At 42.6% G+C, this 20,745-nt stretch overlaps 2 protein-coding genes across 2 annotated transcripts; both read left to right on the top strand.

Moving 5' to 3' along the window:
* The first annotated feature begins 522 nt into the window (after positions 1 to 522).
* nup107 (nucleoporin 107) lies at positions 523 to 15,104 on the top strand. The gene is made up of 26 exons (XM_076303210.1): positions 523 to 612; positions 1,336 to 1,412; positions 1,725 to 1,820; positions 2,016 to 2,125; positions 2,403 to 2,532; positions 2,774 to 2,877; positions 3,332 to 3,459; positions 3,683 to 3,731; positions 3,851 to 3,922; positions 4,013 to 4,101; positions 4,378 to 4,570; positions 4,998 to 5,088; positions 5,185 to 5,264; positions 5,344 to 5,403; positions 6,904 to 7,049; positions 8,392 to 8,440; positions 8,627 to 8,696; positions 8,836 to 8,951; positions 9,166 to 9,355; positions 11,007 to 11,113; positions 11,593 to 11,695; positions 12,382 to 12,542; positions 13,657 to 13,782; positions 14,095 to 14,208; positions 14,406 to 14,573; positions 14,890 to 15,104. The coding sequence occupies exons 1-26, from the start codon at positions 605 to 607 to the stop codon at positions 14,995 to 14,997; spliced, it is 2,745 nt and encodes a 914-aa protein (XP_076159325.1). The 5' UTR covers positions 523 to 604; the 3' UTR covers positions 14,998 to 15,104.
* A 387-nt stretch (positions 15,105 to 15,491) lies between these two features.
* On the top strand, positions 15,492 to 20,644 carry slc35e3 (solute carrier family 35 member E3). The gene is made up of 5 exons (XM_076303209.1): positions 15,492 to 16,202; positions 16,379 to 16,489; positions 17,252 to 17,410; positions 18,576 to 18,658; positions 19,685 to 20,644. Exons 1-5 carry the CDS (start codon positions 15,801 to 15,803, stop codon positions 19,869 to 19,871), a joined length of 942 nt encoding a protein of 313 aa, XP_076159324.1. The 5' UTR covers positions 15,492 to 15,800; the 3' UTR covers positions 19,872 to 20,644.
* Positions 20,645 to 20,745: the final 101 nt, after the last annotated feature.

Below are 20,745 nucleotides of genomic sequence, written 5' to 3'. Positions count from 1 at the left end.
TGAAAAGGGGCATGCATTTTTATACATTTGGTACATTAGTCACAGGAGCATTTAACACAAATAACACACAATTAATGTCTGCAAGGTCTAAATTATGTAGGTCTGTGAGATGTATAAAATGCATTTCAATAATATGCTGCCACCACAGCCCTTTAGAATCATGAAATGTATGCTTAAATCAAATGTATGCTTAAAACAGTTTTCCGCCCAGATGTGCTGGTGCATTTGTAGCTTCGCTAGCAGGTGGCGCTACATTGAAACCGTACGGTTTTCGTTGCCCTATCACCTCCTGATGTCAACAAGCTGAGAAGCCATGGTCGAGTGTCGAGTAAGTCGATTGTCTTAGTTCTGACCTATTTCATTGCCTAAATTAAGACTATATCTTATTTACACATCGTATATGTTGTTACACGCAACATAGAATATTACGAGCCTGCAATAGATTGGCAAAACTCCCATTTAATTCGACATTTGATATATCGATTTAATATATCGATATTGATTACACATCCTGCTCGAGCGGGAACACGGAAAGGATGCCTGACGATTGCTAACGAGAAAGCTGTGAAATTAGCCGGTGTAGTACAGCGATTTACCTGGAATCATGGACTGGTGAGTCAAATGAAATAGTATATTATTCACAGTTTGTCGAGGGATGTGTTCAGAACGACATCTGTAAAACCAGGTCTCACATATAGCAAAGGAAGCTTAACTTGGATTGGATAGACAGATGTCATTATGCTACAACTTCCACATGTCAGGGAAGGGTTTGCAAGTTAGTAAAGGGAATGCGTTTACTAGAGTCAATACTTGCATTTTGCTATACATAGATTTAGTAAAAGTGTGGGTTTGTGGTAATTAGTCAGAATGTCTGTCGTTAACTTACTCGAGAAGTCAAGCTTTGAATGTTTGTTTGTTAGTAACATTAGCCTGCCAGACTAGCGTTACTAGCCATGTTAACGTTCGTGGTAGGGCAGTGAATGCAAGTGGTTGTATTTTGTTTGCCAATATTGGCAACACTAGTGCTTAGTTATAATATTAAGTTGGTCACTTTATTATACTGCACTGTCTAACGTTAGGCTATGTGGCTGAGTTTGCCCGACGCTTAGCCCAACGCTACGACTTCCCTTTCCCCTACATACGCACAAGGAGTGTGTAAATAATGCCAGGCTCATCGGATAAAACATTGAACTGTAGAATCTTACATCGTTTATATGCATTCTTGTGAAGGGCTATCCACAGAGTTGGCTCAATCAATGTAACTGCCAGTATCAAAAGGATCTGGTCACGACCCAGAAATCCTCTGTTGACTAGTAAAATTCATCTACATGGCAGGTTAAATTCACCAGTCGTCCGGGACTCCGAGGTGACTCGAGCCGCACGAAGAAAAAGTTCCCACAAGAAGGTGGCCTGTATCCTTTTTTGAACTGTACTTTCCAGGTTAATATGTTATGTAAACTGTGTCATAAGATTTGGGTAAAAGGCTATTGAAACCTGCTTTTTTTTATCATGTTTGCATCATGATTTGCATACCAAAGCTATCATGTTTTGGTATGCACCTGGTAGCCACCTGATTCATGGAGTATTTAAATTAGTTTCAGGGTCTTACTGGAACATTTCCACACTCTTAAGTCTGCACCACCAGCAAATATTTGACCATTTTAATTGGCAGGATATATGTTTTTCTTTTTTTGTTTTCTTTCTGCTCCTTAACTCCTCAACAGTCCCTTTAGCTCAGGATGACTCCCCCATCCTCCCCAACACCCCGGGCGCACGCGCCCTCCTACGCCACACCCCTGGGTCCCTCCTGAAACAAACCTGTGAGTACTGTCACTGTCACTGTGCAGGACCAGATTATTAAAAGGCCAGCCATCTTCTGGCTTTGTCAGAAAAATAATTTCGTATCTTCTGTAGTTCCTCCAAACGTTTGTTTGTTATTGTTGTCGTCGTCACTGTTGTTGTTATTGTTGTTGATGTGTGCTGTGCTGTGCTGTGCTTTGCCCCTGTGTCTAAAGTCACTCCCAAGAGCGGTCTGAGGAATCCAGATGTCTCAGCCATTTTGGCCACAGGCAGCCGCACCCCGCGGTTCATGCACACGCCTCGTCCTGCAGGAAGCTTGAGCATGGTGAGAAATCTCTGCTGTACACAGAGACGGTCAGATGTTTTAGAACACATGCACACATTGCCGAAATTGCACCGCCTCTGATTTTTGTGCAAGAATGCAGCTGTTGAAACTATTCACTCGTGTGTGGGTTTTTGTCAAGACGCATCAAGGACGAGCAGTGAATAAAACTGACACGTGTGTATCGATATTTGTCTCTCTCTCTCTCTCTCTCTCTCTCTCTCTCTCACACACACACACGCGCTTGTTCACTTTTTTTCTCTGTCCCTCTTCCTCCCAGAATCTGGATGACAGTGACTGGACCAACAGCTTGTATCCCTCGCCCCTATCAGGCCTGGGGGACACCACCTTCTCTGAAGACCTCAACATGAGTGCTGTCATGCTCAAAGAGGAGGACCCTGGGGAAGCAGGTATGGCTTGTACACACACACACACACACACACACACATCCTTGTTAATAGAAGATGTGCCAAAGTGTAAAACAAAAGAATAAAGTGGTGTAAAAGCTGCTGGGCTGAGTGGTGATGTGGTGCTGTGCATGCACGCGCGCACGCACGCACGCACACACTCATACTCACAGGCTGTAACAAGTGATGTAAAAGCTGCTGGGTTGAGTGGTGACGCGGTGCTGTGTTCGCTGTGTGTTTGCAGCCTCTGTGAGCCTGTTTCCAGACTTCCTGCAGGCATTCCTCAAAAACGCCTCGACCGCCGTGTTCGACCTTCTGGAGGAGTACGAGAACATCTGCCAAGACAAGGTGTGTGTGTGTGTGTTGCCTGTGTGTATGTGTGGTTGTGTATGGAACAAAAACAAAAGTGTCAGAATTCCCAATAGAAAAGGCTAAACTATAGGTTATTGCAATGGTCAAAGGCTTGTTAAACATGTGGACAGGGTGGCACAATTAATAAGAATGTTGTTGAAGTGAAGGGTGTTCATGAAGGCCTTTTTTAAATTGACCTGAGGTATTTACCTTTGTGCCCTTTATGGCTGTAGAATGTGACTGGACAGTGTGCTTGTGCCTGAAAGTCTGTGTTGCTGTTGCTGTTGCTGTCCAAAGGGGAGGTCTTAGATGTCTGTCTGTTGTAGGCAGGGGTGTGATTCTTCCGTTTTTTAAACGGAATTCCGTTTTTTTGGACTTGAAAATGAGACTCACTTCGTGCTTCGTATATTTTCCTTTTTTTTCTACCTTTGCCAATCACACCCCTGTGTAGGTGTCCACTCTGCAGAAGCTGGTGCTGCGTTCAGCCCCTGGTCAGCAGAAAACCTCCAAGACGGCAGGGATCTGCTGGCTACTCCAGCAGGAGATGGTCACATGGCGCCTGGTCACCTCCCTTTATAGGTAAACACACACACTCTCTTGATCACTTCAGTTGCACACATATGTAGTCATGGTCATGGTCACAGGACACCCGTACGGACTTCCATAAGTCACCACTGACTTATTTGTGTGCACACTCATTGTCAGTGATCTACACACACACATACACACACACACACACACACACACACAGTAGCAGTGGTCAGCAGTTGAGTGTGCTGAATATGCGTCTGCTTCTCTGCAGGGACCGTGTCCAGTCAGCTCTGGAGGAAGACATCTTAATGGATGTAGCTGTAAGTATGATTGAGTGTGGCTGCGTTTTAGCTACTTATTTGTCTGTGTGTGTGTGCACGTGTCTGTGTATATGTGGTTCTGGGTACGCGCATGCTAAACAGTCCCTTTTGTCTCTTAGACCCCTAGTGTGAGTGAGAAGATCATAATGGAGCAACTGTTCCAGAGGGATGAAGTTGTGCGACAGAGTCAGGTAAACACACACACACACACACACACACACACACACACATATGACTCTCATGGCTGCAATCTGTGGCTCTTCTTCTCCTGCTCTCTGCAGCTTGTGGTGGATTGGCTGGAGAGTATTGCCAAGGATGAGCTGGGAGATTTCTCCGACAACATTGAGTTCTACGCCAAGTCTGTGTGCTGGTGAGTGGGCCTTGCTTTACAAACAGACATACTACGTGCATATGCATAGCGTATGCTTGCTTTCCTAGTTAATGCTATTATGTTATTTTAAGACGTATTCCAGCAATACGCAATATTGGTGTTAATGTATATAGTGTGTTAACATGCCTTTTATTGTATCCGTGTGTGTGTGTGTGTGTGTCTGTTTATCTGAGAACACACTGCGCATCTTGCATTTGTCTGGGTGTCATTGTCTATAGTGTGTATCTAATGTGTGTGTGTGTTTGTTGTGGGCAGGGAGAACACACTGCACTCCCTAAAGCAGAGACACACTCAGCCGCAGACGGGCTTCATGCGGCCGCTGGTGACGGAGCTGGACCCTGACGCCCCCATCAGACAGAAGCGACCCCTCGCTGACCTCGACCGAGAGGATGACGCCCGCCTCCTCAAGAACCTCTTCACCCTCATCCGCGCTGGCATGACCGATGAGGTGAGAGGAGATGATGGGGAGAGGGGGGGTGGGGTGCCATAGCAACCAGTGTTTTTTCTGACACAAGCTATCAAGCTGTATAATCCCCCCATCAAGCAGGAGTGCTGAAAATGTTTTGATAATAATAATAATAATAATAATAATGCTAAAAATATTCATACATTTAGTGCTCTATTGCTTTTATCCTCAGTCTTGGGCACAAAGGTTTCTTTCATCCCTCTATCCATCTATTGAACATCTTCTGGTGCTCCTATGTATATTTTTTTACTGCGTAGGCATTGTGGAGGGGCTGGAGGGGCCAACGAGAGGGGCCGGGGGGGGGGGGGGGTTGGTGCAATGGCAGGAGGGAGCCGCTGTTGATCAAAGAAGGAAATGCCCACTCAACTTTGCATTTATTTTCATATTGTGTGTGTGTGTGTGTGTTCAGGCTCAAAGGCTGTGTAAGCGCTGCGGGCAGGCATGGAGAGCAGCCACACTAGAGGGCTGGAAACTCTATCACGACCCCAACATCAACGAAAGTGAGTAGTCAACTCTCACGCTGAGCTATGTACTAAATCCTTTTCGTGTGTGTGTGTTTTGTAGGTCAAAAGTTGATTGTTTCTGTTTTTGTGCAGATGGATCTGAGATTCAGCCTGTGGAAGGGAACCCTAACCGCTGCATATGGAAGGCCTGCTGTTGGAGAATGGCAGAGGAGGTGAGAGAGAGACACACACACACAAACACACACGTCTGTGCCATTGGCCGTTGATCACACACCCTTGTTGTCTCCTCAGGACCAGTTCAACCGCTATGAGAGGGCCATCTATGCAGCACTGAGTGGGAACCTTAGACAAGTGAGTAACTTTGCTGCACTGAGAGAAGGACCGACTCCAGCCTTCTGTGTTTCTTACTTTTCCCCTCCTGTTCTTTTCTCCTTTTTTTCCCTCCTGTTCTTTTCCACTCCTGTTCTTTTCTCCTTTTTTTCCCTCCTGTTCTTTTCCACTCCTGTTCTTTTCTCCTTTTTTTCCACTCCTGTTCTTTTCCACTCCTGTTCTTTTCTCCTTTTTTTCCCTCCTGTTCTTTTCCCCTCCTGTTCTTTTCTCCTTTTTTCCCCTCCTGTTCTTTTCCACTCCTGTTCTTTTCTCCTTTTTTTCCCTCCTGTTCTTTTCCCCTCCTGTTCTTTTCTCCTTTTTTTCCCTCCTGTTCTTTTCCCCTCCTGTTCTTTTCTCCTTTTTTTCCACTCCTGTTCTTTTCCACTCCTGTTCTTTTCTCCTTTTTTTCCCTCCTGTTCTTTTCTCTCCTGTTCTTTTCTCCTTTTTTTCCCTCCTGTTCTTTTCCCCTCCTGTTCTTTTCTCCTTTTTTTCCACTCCTGTTCTTTTCCACTCCTGTTCTTTTCTCCTTTTTTTCCCTCCTGTTCTTTTCTCTCCTGTTCTTTTCTCCTTTTTTTCCCTCCTGTTCTTTTCCCCTCCTGTTCTTTTCTCCTTTTTTTCCACTCCTGTTCTTTTCCCCTCCTGTTCTTTTCTCCTTTTTTTCCACTCCTGTTCTTTTCCACTCCTGTTCTTTTCTCCTTTTTTTCCCTCCTGTTCTTTTCCACTCCTGTTCTTTTCTCTCCTGTTCTTTTCCACTCCTGTTCTTTTCTCCTTTTTTTCCCTCCTGTTCTTTTCCACTCCTGTTCTTTTCTCCTTTTTTTCCCTCCTGTTCTTTTCCACTCCTGTTCTTTTCTCCTTTTTTTCCCTCCTGTTCTTTTCCACTCCTGTTCTTTTCTCTCCTGTTCTTTTCCACTCCTGTTCTTTTCTCCTTTTTTTCCCTCCTGTTCTTTTCCACTCCTGTTCTTTTCTCCTTTTTTTCCCTCCTGTTCTTTTCCACTCCTGTTCTTTTCTCCTTTTTTTCCCTCCTGTTCTTTTCCACTCCTGTTCTTTTCTCCTTTTTTTCCCTCCTGTTCTTTTCCACTCCTGTTCTTTTCTCCTTTTTTTCCCTCCTGTTCTTTTCCACTCCTGTTCTTTTCTCCTTTTTTTCCCTCCTGTTCTTTTCCCCTCCTGTTCTTTTCCCTCCTGTTCTTTTCTCTCCTGTTCTTTCTTCTTGTCTTTGTTTCTTTGTTTCTGTTTGTGATTGTTTCCTTCTTGCTTTCTTGCTTGCTTGTTTGGTTTGTTGCTCTCTCATTGACTGTCTATAATCTCTTCCTGTGTGTGTGTGTGTGTGTGTGTGTGTGTGTGTGTGTGTGTGTGTGTGTGTGTGTGTGTGTGTGTGTGTGTGTGTGTGTGTGTGTGTGTGTGTGTGTGTGTGTGTGTGTGTGTGTGTGTGTGTGTGTGTGTGTGTGTGTGTGTGTGTGTGTGTGTGTGTGTGTGTGTGTGTAGCTGCTGCCGGTGTGTGAGTCGTGGGAGGACACGCTGTGGGCTCACTACCGCGTGATGGTGGACACACTGGTGGAGCAGGAGATTCGCTCATCGGGCATGGGCACGGAGGACCTGGACGAGCTGCCCAGAGAGTACCTGGAGGCCAAGTGAGTAGGAGGAGCCTCAGCATCCTGACCAATAGCAATCCTCCTCCCATCCCTCTCTCCCACTAATTTCCTGTCACCCACAGCTCCCATCTAGCCTAGAAATCTAGACGCACCCTAGCGGCAGTACAAATTACAGGGCTAGTCTTGCAACTCTCCGTTGGCTTGTGAGCTGGAAAAATAAAAAACTTCTATCAGGCCAATCAAATCGTGTATAGAGACGTTAGGCGGGCTTAACATAATGATTGATGTAATGATGGTTGCAACGGTTTGGCTTGAATTCCCTGCTACTTAATAACAAAGAAGATGAATGTTGCTGTTGGCGAACAGCGTGACACACGAGTCAAGCTTTTTTAAGTTGGCAAAAGTTTGAACTAGCCAACTAGCTGCGCTGGTGGGAAAACACATGGACTCATAGCGCTGTCCTATTGCGTGCAGAGGGAATTTGAAAGACAACCGATTATCCCGCCCCTCGGACTGAGCACTGCCAACGGTGAGTGCCCAGACCCTACATTTTAATGTGGGTGTGGCTCGTCAGGCTATCTCCCAACGGCATTAAGGCAAACATACAAATATGTATAAAACTAAGAGCCTCATCACATAGATAAGCCTGCCATGCCCAACAGCACTGGCACTTGCCTTAGTCCCATAGCTTAGCCACGTAGCAGTATTATAATTATAATAAAGCCAATTTTTGTTGTTTGTTATTTTTAGTCTGTGAAGATTTGCATACTTTGGATTGTGCTGAGACATATTGTACTCACATTTGGAGTTTGACTGCCTTATTTAACATTAAATGTTGTTTAGTGCACTGTTAAAGCTTACTCAAAGGTACGAGCTGACTAATGTTTTTAAAGTCCGTCTCACTTTGTGAACTGCACATACTGTATAAGAACAGTGCCATCTAGTGGACAAAGTGGCAACTTAACCAGATCAGTATATATGTGAAGTAAGTAAGTATAAGTATATATATACTCTTTTGATCCCGTGAGGGAAATTTGGTCTGCATTTATCCCAATCACGAATTAGTGAAACACACTCAGCACACAGTGAGGTGAAGCACACACTAATCCCGACGCAGTGAGCCGCCTGCTACAACGGCGCTCAGAGAGCAGTGAGGGGTTAGGTGCCTTGCTCAAGGGCACTTCAGCCGTTCCTACTGGTCGGGGTTCGAACCGGCAACCCTCCGGTTACAAGTCCGAAGCGCTAACCAGTAGGCCACGGCTGCCCCTTATAGACCTTCAAGCTTGATATTTGGTGTAAGCAATTAATAATAAGCTTGTTAACCAGGTTGTGTAACAGAGGCAGTGCTTGAGCTATCTGTCCAAATTCTTGATTTTCCTAGCTGGACAATGGAGAAGGTGTTTGAGGAGTTGCAAACTACTGAGTCAAAGGTAAGCAGGAGGTCTTAATTGGTTCTACAACGCACACTCTCTCTGTCTCTCACAGACACACACACACACACACATACAAACGCACTCTCACTCAAGTAAAGTAAACAGGAACATACCATTACTTTTTGTCTTGCTGTAAGTAAGTAAGTCGTTGCTGTAATCTATTTATGTCTTTGATGCTAACAGAGAGTCATTGAGGAGAGCAAACAACACTACCACATCATCCAGAAATACATCATTCTTGGAGATCTAGATGGTATGTCACAAGTTGATTTTCTGTGTGTGTCTGGCCAAATGTACAAGTAAATGTTTGCGCAGTTGTTTTGGTGGCGTTTCACGATAAATGGCAGCTGATTAGTGTGTGTGTGCGTGTGTGCGTGTGTGCGCGTTGCCAGGTTTGCTGGAGGAGTTTAATGAGTGGATGAACAGCAGCTCGTCTCTGCCCTCCCACCTGCTGCGCTTCATGAGCCACCTGGTGCTCTTCTACCGCAGCCTGGGCATGCAGCTCAAGGTGGGCTGTCTTATCTCTCTCTCTCTCCGGCTCTCTCTCTCTCTCCGTCTCTCTCTCTCTCCATCTCTCTCTTGCCATCTTTTTGTTCTCTTTGATTCTTTTTCTCAAACTGTTTGATCTTTTTACCCACTACAATTTAGATATACATGTCAATTCATAGACATTAAAACTCACCCTCTATCTCTCCCTCATTCTCACTGTCTCTCTCTCTCAGGAGGAGGTCTCGGTGGATGTCCTGAAGGCCTATATTGCTCTGCTAGTGAAGGAGAAGCAAATTGAGCTCATTGCCTTCTATGTGAGTCACCTCCCCCCTGACGTTGCCGTTGGACAGTACGCCCACTTTCTGGAGTCCGTCACTGAGACGGAGCAACGCAAGCGCTGCCTGGAGCTGGCCCGTGAGGCTGGTGAGAGAGGGGGCTCATGGGATAAGTCATCATCACATTTCATTCCAGACCCACCCAGTGCTAGATTTCATCAAGAGATATAACTACATTTTAATTTCAGATCCATCTTACTCTAGATTTTATCAGAAGATATATCTAGATTTTAATTTCAGATCCACCCAACAGTAGATTTCATTAACAGATATAACTAGATTTTAATTTTAGATCCACCCACCTCTAGTTTAGTTAGACATTTCTAGAATCCATTTCACACCCACCTAACTGTAGACTGCAAGGTGGATGTTTATGTTTAGGGCTGTCAATGAATCGAATGTAATCGAATTAATTATATACTCTGTGATTAATTAATCTAAATTAATCACATATCACACATAATCGAATTAATTATATACTCTGTGATTAATTAATCTAAATTAATCACATATATAATTTTTGCTGTGAAAGTATTTTAAATATTTAAATTCAAATGAATCATTGAATAATCAGCATTAGTGACATTAACGTTCAAATAATGCCCATAATAATCTACGATATGATGACCTAATATGCTGAGGAAATAAATTCAAAAGTGCTTCGGGAAGAAGTTTCATTGCATTTCAGGCAAATTTCTCAAATTAATTAAGCAAAATTAATCAGTTATTTTGACAGCCCTAGTTTAAATCAATGGTCTTGAATTTAAAGTGTACCTCCGGCGAAAATTGACCCCAAGGTCTTTTTCTGCATTAAAACACATCAAATAAGCCATGGAGACAGTATTTTTCGTTGATCAACCACTATAGAGCTTTTCCCGCTATACGCTATAGCCCCAAATTACAAACAGTGGATTAGCTAAGGACGGTGAGCTAAGCGCTTCCCAAATCGCATTTTAACCAGTAATATTGTTCAAAACAGCACCAAACCTCTTCAGTAGCTTGCTCATGGTCCCTACATATAAAACGAAGCACCAACAATGTAGTTAGCGAACCCGGAGTTTATTACAGAAGACTGTTAAGAACACTCACCAACTGTCCCCCTACCAGCTCCTCCAACCCCAGCACGAATAATAGATTAACCAAACGTGACAGTACAACAAATCCTTGACCCCCAGCACGAATAATAGATTAACCAAACGTGACGGTACAACAAATCCTTGACCCCCAGCACGAATAATAGATGAACCAAATGTAAGAGTACAACGAATCCTTGACCCCCAGCACGAATAATAGATAAACCAAACGTGAGATTACAACGAATCCTTGACCCCCAGCACGAATAATAGATTAACCAAACATGACAGTACAACGAATCCTTGACCCCCAGCACGAATAATAGATTAACCAAACGTGAGAGTACAACGAATCCTTGACCCCCAGCACGAATAATAGATGAACCAAACGTGACAGTACAACGAATCCTTCAATACTGAGTTGGAGTTATTTATTGCTGTGTTATTATTGCTGTTCTCCTTAATGTAGTCTGACCAACATTTTAATTTGTTCCCTGTTAAATTATACATTTAAGTATTATATTGTTGTGTATTTGTATGTTGCTTTGGACAAAAGTGTCTGCCAAATCCCATAACCATAACCATATATAAAAAAATTCTAGCTGGCATGGGCAGCTGTGTTGTGGATGGCTGTTTAGTAAATGTGTTGTTTGTTGTTGTTGTCAGAACTGGACGTGGCTGCGATCACTAAGACAGTGGTGGAGACGGTCCGAGAAAGAGACAGTCAGGCGTTTTCCCACCATGATGTCACCCTGGACGCGGCAACCACCGCTGTAAGGCCCCCTCTGCTCTCTCATTTATTCATCACCAATGATGACATCACACAGCCTCCTCAGCACACGCCATGAACTCCCCTTAAATCAGTCAGAAGCAACCAAATAAGCAATTAAAATCATGCCAACATGTTTCAGCCAATGTTTCAGTCACTTGCCCTGAGGAAGGCCATTTTGGCTGAAACATATTGGAATAATTTTAATTGATAGCCAAGCTCAATAAAGGCTATCTTACTTACAGATATCCTCTTGAGTGCCTCAGACTCACTACTAAATTTGACATTGTGTTGGATCTGTAAGCTGAAGAGCACCAGAGGAGTACTAATTTCTCTACACCCAAGCAGCGCTCCTTATTTGATCAAATAACATCCTTTAACCTGAACACAGATTCTTTGATATGAAGACATTTTAGGCAGCTTACTACATACATTATGTCTCTCTTTCTCTCTTTTCTGTTTGATTTGTTTCTGCTCTTGCAGGAGGACCGACTGAAGATCGATGTGATTGATTGGCTGATCTTTGACCCCGCCCAGCGCGCAGAGGCCCTCAAACAGAGCAACGCCATCATGAGGAAGTTCCTGGGTGCGTTTGGGATTTGGGTTTGAGCTGAGGGGAAGTGAAGAGGACTTTAAAAAGACGTTTGAACACGACTGCCACAAGGGTTCAGTCTGACAGACCAAGGAAAGCCTGAGTGTAAAATATGTCCGCACAGAACAACTGTTGAAATAGTCTATACCAGATGCCGTATAGGACATTCAAGATTCACTCATAGCTTTCTATTGAGTGGTGAAGATCCTCCATTATGCCAATTTTGCAAAACGCCCCTGTCAGTGAGACATATTTTGATCTGTTGCCCTGCCTTGAAAACCAAAAGACAACAATTTTATCATCAAAATTCTATAGCTGATGTTTTTAGTAAGGTCCCACCTTTGAAGGTTTTAGAATATCTTATTAGCATAGATTTTAAGAAACATATTTCAGTTTCTATAACGCACAATGCTCTGGCCATTAAATAGCCTTAGTTGCGGAAATGGCCTTAAATTAAACAAACAAACAAACAGAACAACTGTTGAATATGATCTCTCTTTCCTTATTCACCATTTATTTGATGGGACAGATACAATAGACACACACAAACTCAGAACAGCAATCTGATGCGAGTATCATAGTATTTATGGCTAATGCTATTTTACAACACCATGCAATTTTTAACAGTCAAAAATCACATCATGGGATTGTTTTTGAGGGAGGTTCATTTTGTTTCTCAGCCTCTAAGAAGCATGATGCCGCCAAGGAGGTCTTTGCCAAGGTTCCTGGCGACTCCATGAAGGAGATCTACCATCAGTGGGAAGATCAAGGCATGGACACGCCTCTTCCAGCGGAGGACGCAAACGCCATCCGTGAGCATTTGTGCATTCGTGCCTACCTGGTGAGTTAGGACACCCACATGACTGACTGACTGACTGACTGACAGTGTTGGGAAGGTTACTTTCAAAACGTATTCCGTTACAGAATACATGCCCAGAAATGTAATTTGTAACGTATTCCGTTACGTTACTCAACCTGAGTAACGTATTCTGAATACTTGGATTACTTCCGCATTGAATTGCATTTTATAAGTGTAGGAATGCGGCAATCAAATCCTGCTTACTAAACAGGCCTATTCTGGTGTGTTCTTCTGTTCCAAATGGCTGAAGTGTTAGGCCCACATAGGAGAATGTAAAGTCAACTAAGCTACCTGATACAACTATAAAATAGCAAGGTGACCACTAAAACTACAGCAGGCGACTAGGCTAATTAAAACAAACAAAAAAAATAGGCTACTTTAAGGGCATTGCCAGAAATTATAATTAAAGTGTGCCTGTGAGATTTTAGGTGGCATCAACCCAGTAGGCTACAAGTGAGGGGCGCATATGACAGGTGGAACACAAATGACCTGCAAATGTAAACATAGGCTACTGTATATCCGTGCTCTCAAAATTAACGTGATCACGTAATGACAATCAAAAACCGCACGTTAAAATATGCTACTCGCAAGAATAATTCTTCAGAGGCTGCATCATAATTCATTTTAAAATGTAAATGTAGATCTAATTAGAAAAACAATAAGCCATTTACTTTAAAATTAATTTACTTTGAGAGTGAAAACTTATGAAACGGAGAAGTATCGTTATGTAATCCATTGATTTCAACAATGTAACTGTATTCTAAATACCAACTATTTAAATTGTAACTGTAACGAAATACAGTTACTCATAATTTGTATTCTGAATACATAACGCCGGTACATGTATTCTGTTACTCCCCAACACTGCTGACTGACGCTGTGTCTGGACTGATGATTGATTAAAGCAGCACATGCCATGGAGCTCAGTGGTCCCAGTGTAACATAGTTAACATTTTATTTTTTTAATATGTATATAATTTAATATGCATTGTGTGTGTGTGACAATGATGTTTAATGTCTGATTGAAATAGGGACTCACCTGACTTATGTATGATGGGGTGAGTTTGTACGATCTGATTTGTGCGTGTTTTAATAGGAAGCCCATGAGGCGTTTAATGACTGGTTCAAGCACATGAACTCGCCACCTGTGAAGCCCACGCTGGCTGCTCAGGCCAAATTTAAAGAGAAGGTAGCGTTTGAGATGAAGGAGAAAGAGTATCAGGTGAGCGCTCAGACATGTCTCATTGCAAAGCACACAACACGACAAGACCTACCTGGGTATTGTCTGTTGTGATGGACTGGTACTACAGATGACTGTCTTCTTATTCTAGTCTTCTCGTGTGTGTGTGTGTGTGTGTGTGTGTGTGTGTGTGTGTGTGTGTGTGTGTGTGTGTGTGTGTGTGTGTGTGTGTGTGTGTGTGTGTGTGTGTGTGTGTGTGTGTGTGTGTGTGTGTGTGTGTGTGTGTGTGTGTGTGTGTGTGTGTGTGTGTGTGTGTGTGTGTGTGTGTGTGTGTGTGTGTGTGTGTGTGTGTAGAATGAACATGACAACTGGCAGGGCCGACTGGATGCTCTGACTGAAGATGTGAAGGAGCACATCTATAACGTGCTTCTGTTTGTGGACGGGGGCTGGATGGTCGACGTCAGAGAGGTCAGTTCAGCTGTGTGTGTGTAAAGATTGGCAGCTCAAGAAACCATGCAACAGGTTTGGTGGATGTGTGTGGCAGGACAGAATGAGATTCATTTTGGCAGCAGAAAGAGAATATAATATATGTGTGTGTGTGTGCTCATTTTTGATGCCTAGGTTTGCTGGAATAAATTATGATAAAATTGTGTGTGTGTGTGTAGGATGCAGAGGAGGATCCTGAGCGAGCGCACCAAATGTCGGTGCTGCGGAAGCTGTCTTTGCCCATGATGGCCTTCCTCCTACAGACAGTCCTGCAGAAGACCCAGCGGCACCAGGAGAACCTGCGCCTCGCTGACATCATCGCCTCCGAACAACACCGTCTTTATGAGGTCCGTCGGCTCATATGCACCTCCACCACCATCCCACGTCACTTATTGATTTCAGCAAGACTGTATGATCTATACAAAACAATACTAAAGTCTATTATCCTAATAAGCAAATAACAATCTCACCCTCCCAATCTCTATCAGATGAAAATGTTGCATTTTTGTCTTTCATCCAGGAAGTCATGAAATTATTGTTTTTGTTGTGTGAGATATTTTTGTACAGGATCAATGCATTACCCACTTGATTCACACCTTTCTCAGTTACATTATTGGTTGACCTGACTTCTGTCCCTCTTTTCTCTCCTCTCCTCTCCTCCAGGTTTTCTCTAAGGATGAGCTGCACAACTTCTTGCAGAGGCTTAGGGAGTCTTCTCTCCTGCTGCTGGACAAAGGTCTGGATCCTCTGGGCTATGAGATCCAACAATAACCCCCCTCCCCCCCAGCATATTGTCTCAAATTTTGAACCATGTTTCACATTTGTATGAATTTAGGTTTTTGTGTTCGTTTTGTAATAAATAAAGCTTTTGAGATATATTCAAGGTCTGATTTTTATGTTTATGGTTCATGTGGTTCAAGGATTTAAAGCTCTGTTTTATTTATTTTTTTTCTTTTGTGAGTAATGCGTGTTTTAGTCCTACACTCATGAAGGTGCATCTAATTTCTCTATTTGTTCATCCTCCCTTTCTTCCTTCCTTACTTCTGTCCTAGGCCCTCCTCCTAATTAATCTTGTGAATGAATGTAAAGGGGATGGAGGAATCAAGGAGAGGCAGATATGAGAAATGAGATGTCCTGATCGTGCAACACAGTGCTCTTCCACTTCGACTGAATGCTGCTGCTTTATTTAGGTCCGTCGGGGGCGATAGAGAGCACTGACGTGGCGTCGAGCGCCAGATTTGCTCTGGCCAGAAAGCGTCGCTTTTGTGATGTCACACCCTTGTGTTATGGAGAAAAAAAGATCTCACGCTTTTGAAAGGTAGTGTGTGCGCTTTGCTTTAGTCCAGAATGTGGACCATTTTACAGTTCATTACGGCATAGGTAGCCGATAGCAGAGAACTTTGTAGAGAGGCCGTTGTTTTGCTGATGAGTGATTTTCAAGTGTAGTCAGTTGCCTGGTTAGTAAGTCAGTCAGAGGTAACGTTAACTAGACAAGTTATCTGCTTCATCCTCAGTCGACTCCTGAACCCACTTTTACAGTCTATGCTTGAACCGTGTAGCCCTGATTCGGAACCATGGCTACACGTCTCACAGATCTACTTGGGGACACCCGGATCATTACCGGATTGCTGGTGAATTTGTTCTCGTCCATATGTATCGTGTTCATCAACAAATGGATCTATGTGCATTACGGATTTCCCAACATGACTTTAACCCTCGTACATTTTGTGGTAACGTGGCTAGGGCTATACGTGTGCCAGAAAATGGACATATTCGCTCCCAAGAGTCTGCGACCGTCCAAAGTAATTCTCCTGGCACTCAGCTTTTGTGGATTCGTTGCCTTCACCAACCTCTCTCTCCAGAACAACACTATTGGCACGTATCAGCTCGCAAAAGCCATGACTACTCCTGTCATCATTGTCATACAAACGGTGTATTACAGAAAGACATTTTCCACGAAAATAAAGTTGACACTGGTAAGTACACCACCTTGATTTGAGAATTTGCCTGCCATAATCAGTGCGTGCACATAATCATTATCGCTCTCTGCTAGGTGACGTTCGTCTTGATATATGATGTGAAAGGTAATAAGTCATAGTTACTCAGCGGTTTTTTCTAATGGTTCTACTTATGTTTTCCTCTTTTTCATCAGGTTCCAATTACACTGGGGGTCATCCTGAATTCTTACTATGATGTCAGGTTCAATCTCATGGGCATGGTGTTTGCTACACTGGGTGTTTTGGTCACTTCACTTTATCAAGTGGTAAGTGGTGTGTGTTTTACTCCTGTGTCATGTCATCTAGGCCAACTGCCAGCCAGTCAGTGGCTGGTGTTTCCCTGGCCCAGTAAGGCTAAGGTCAGGTGACGGGTCAGTTTGGGCCTCTTTACTATCACAGGGCAATATGCTGGCTTTAGATCCTTTCTAATGGTGTGTGAACTATTATCAACAGCTATAACAGGCTCTGTGTGAACTCATTGACATGTATTCATTTGGGGGACGCGTTTATCCAAAGCGACTTACAGCAATAGAATAACATGTAAGCTATTAACAATTAAGTATTGTAACATTTAAGCTACAGCAGTAGAATAGCATTTAAGCTGCAGGCATGTTGTGAGTTGTGACATGATTCTCATGTTTCTTATTCTCTTGTGCAATTTGCGAGACTCTCATCTGTTATCCATGTGTACCTCCCTGCCGGCGGTTATTACTGTCCCCATTTCCCCATGTATTTATCTCAAATGTGTTTTTAATCCATTTGCAAATTTTTCCTCCCTTAAGATTCCATATTATATTATTGCATTGCAATATTATAAGATTGCATTATTTATATATATAATATTTAACATAAAAGCTTAACTTCATTGTTAAATGAAAGATACCAAGTCTGAGAGTGTGTGTTACATTTCTCATGATACAGTGTTGCCAAAGTTCTTGAGCAAAGATCATCAGAGTAAAATAGTGAGAATACATGAGGAATAATAAAATAATAACAATGTGAATTTCAATTTCCTTTCTCTTTGTAAGTGGGTGGGAGCAAAGCAGCACGAGCTGCAGGTGAACTCCATGCAGCTGCTGTACTACCAGGCCCCCATGTCCTCGGCTTTCCTGCTGCCCCTCTTGCCCTTCTTCGAGCCCCTCACTGGGGAGGGGGGCATCTTCGGCCCTTGGTCCCTGCAGGCTCTGGTGAGAGACTCCTTTATATTCCCCCGTCGTCAGCAGAGAGGAATTTCCTTTTCAGTCACACCCATCTACTCAAACTTAATACACACCCCTGCATTGCACACAGAAACATGGACACAGAAGTGAAAGACAACTGATTAATAACAGTGTTTCCCATACATTGACTTATTTGTGGCGGCCCACCACAATATCAACATTGACCACCACACAATGATTTTCCAGGTTGTACTAAATTGTGCTTAAATCTGGTTAGCATCATAACCACGCTGTGTAAATTTGTTAAAAACTGTTGTATTTAAGTTAATTCTGCAAACCAACCACCACAAATGGAATTCAATTCTGTGGGAAACACTGAATAAGGTTTCAGTAGAAATTAATCTATACTATTGTGTGTGTGTGTGTGTGTGTGTGTGTGTGTGTGTGTGTGTGTGTGTGTGTGTGTGTGTACACCTCATGAAATCACTGTAAAATAGACTCTGTGTGTACAGTAATGGGAACCACAGACCAATCTGAAGATCGGGTGTGTGATCATTTCTGGCTGGGTCTATGAACATCTGTAGCTCTGACAGACCTATGTCTGCTAGTTTAAGACTGATTCAGCATATTATATCAGCATCAGAGTTGTCATGAAAAAGGTTGCCCTGATTGGCGGTTTTGCTTGCCTACTTGTTGCTAAGAAGCACATTGTAATCACCAGATATTCCCATAAGGAGATACAATCCTGGTAGTTAGCTGTTTGCCTCTGAATGAGGCACATTGATCTTGGAGAAATGCAATTTTGTTCTGATGTGCTGTGTCAATCAGCATCGCAGTTTGTGCTCTGAAGTCTGCCTGGTTTGCTTTCTTCATTACATGGGAGGCAGAAAGACCATGATGTGTTAGTGATTGTGATGCTAGTGTTTGTATGTAAGAGGCTTTGACTGTGCAGTATGGCCTGGACAGATGGTGCAAAGCAAAGGGAAAGATTAGTCCCTTGTTCATCAACCACAATTCTGTGTGTGCGTGCATGCATGTGAACTTCTCCTTAATGTATTTTGAATTGACAAATTGATGGATTTGAATTGATGTTTGCAAATGAAGTCAGATTTAGAACACTGTGCTTTATCAATTATTTTCTTGTCACAGACTTCACTGATTTTTTTTTTCTTCAACTTTTCTCTTCATTCAGGCCATGGTGCTGTTATCAGGGCTGATTGCCTTCCTGGTCAACTTGTCCATTTACTGGATCATTGGGAACACCTCAGCTGTCACGTATCCTTGTTGTCCTTCCTCCCTGCATGTCTTTCACACAGTTTCTCACCTTTCCATTCACGACCAGTTATACTATCATTGTGACTCAAAACTGCTATTATTTGTAAACATATGGTAAACTTCTAAAGTTTTAAGTTTAAAGTTAATTCTAATTCAATGCAATCAACAGCTTTTTTTTCCCTTCAGAATTTGATTCATTGTTTACCTTTAAAGTATTATCACCAGTACATGGCAAATAAGGTCACTGTGGTTCAACAAAGGCCTGGCCTCATTCAGAGCTGACATTTTGTGTAAACTAAATTAGTGTCAAATCTTATCAAGTAATTTTGTGTAAACTAAATTAGTGTCAAATCTTATGTTATATTTGCTCAAATGCTTGAGCATCCAAGACTCTAATCAGGCAAGTTACAGGCATTTCTCTGCATCAATTATTTTTTTTTTTTACTTTCAGATATACTGAAACAGTTATACTGCATTTCGTTTAGTTGTGTTAGGCCAAAATATAAAATAAGTGAGCAATCAGGGAGAGCTTGACATTTGCTGTCATACTAGCAATCAGGGAGCACTGAGAAATGGACAAAAAGGATGTGGTTTCATTTGAAAATGGCTGTTGTGTAGGAAGTTACACAAGCTTCCTCATTTGTGTTCATTTGTCTTTAGAAGTTATTTGAACAATGCCAGTACAAATGTGGTACATCATCAGCTATGTCTGGAACTATTTTAGACCTCACTGATTGTAGTGTTGGATTGGCAGGGCTTGGAATGCCAGCCTACACTTTAGTGAATGACTGCATGATAATGTTTGTGAGTTTAATTTGAGCTGGCCCCATAACATCATGACAGATATATCATTGCTCTGTTCCACACAAATACTATGGTGTAGTCTATATGTACTCTCTGCATATGTTGTCGGACTACCTATATTTACATTATTATGCCTTTACATTCTGAAGCAGTCTTTCAGTCATTTTTGTTATGGGTAAGTGGATATTTGATAGGCTATTCCTTAACTGCCCACACTCTCAGCTATAACATGTTCGGGCACTTTAAGTTCTGCATCACGTTGCTGGGGGGCTACGTACTCTTCCAGGACCCTCTTTCTCTCAACCAGGGCTTGGGAATCGCCTGCACGCTGGTGGGCATCCTGTCCTACACCCATTTCAAGCTGGCCGAGCAGGAGGAAGGCAAGAGCCGGCTCGCTCAAAGGCCATAGGACACCTGAAACGCCAGTCACTGATCTTGCCACTGTGGTTGGCCAGTCTCCAGATTGCACACTCCCCCAGATAATGCACATTTAACAGGGGGTGAGGAAAGGAGCAGGATGAGGAGCATTGGCTGGGAGGTACAGAGAGAGAAGACCTTACGCTTGATAATTGGGATGGTTTTTGGGAGGTTTTGAACTTTTAATGAATGAAGTTTTACAGGTACAACAATTAATGGTACTCTCCCAAATTTAAATTCACTTAAGAAGAATGTCAATCATGATGTGTGGAGGTTTTTCTTTATGCATCCGTACTATCATGAACCAATGCTTTCACTCAATGTGAACAATTTTCTTTTAAAGGAGCAGAATGCGTTTTTTCTTGTCAAATAATAAAATAGCTTCCAGACCAACTGCAATAATGTAACTCTGAAGGACCAGTACTGAAGCAGTGTTGCTGATTATTATTGTGCATTCTATGTGTCCTCATTCTTTGCTTCAGCTGTTATCAGTTCATGTATTTTGACAGCTGAAAAACAAGTGTAATAAAATGCATGAAAACCGAGAAACAATATGCATAGAATACATAAACAATGATGAAGTAAACTTTTTTTGCCTTCAGCATTACATCATGGCATGTCTGGAAGCATTTCTATTTTTTTGAGAGCAAATACAGTATACTGCCCCTTTAATGTTGGACAGATGTTCAGAGTATTTCTTATGGTGTCATTATTTAATGATGTCTTTTCATACACTAAACTATACAATAAAAGTATTTTATTGAAGATCGACTCTGTTTATCGTTAGTTGACATTAAACTGACGGCATATGTAGACTCTGCTCCGTCTTCAGTCAGCATAGACTGACAAGTCTACTGAAGGCACAA

Source organism: Alosa pseudoharengus, unplaced genomic scaffold (assembly GCF_046254945.1).
Source record: "Alosa pseudoharengus isolate Yale_2024_CS ecotype anadromous, Long Island Sound unplaced genomic scaffold, YU_APseudo_1.1 YU_APseudo_1.1_scf_24, whole genome shotgun sequence".
NCBI lineage: Eukaryota > Metazoa > Chordata > Actinopteri > Clupeiformes > Clupeidae > Alosa > Alosa pseudoharengus.
Note: the sequence above shows the minus strand (reverse complement) of the source record. Positions and strands in the feature narration are given on the sequence as shown.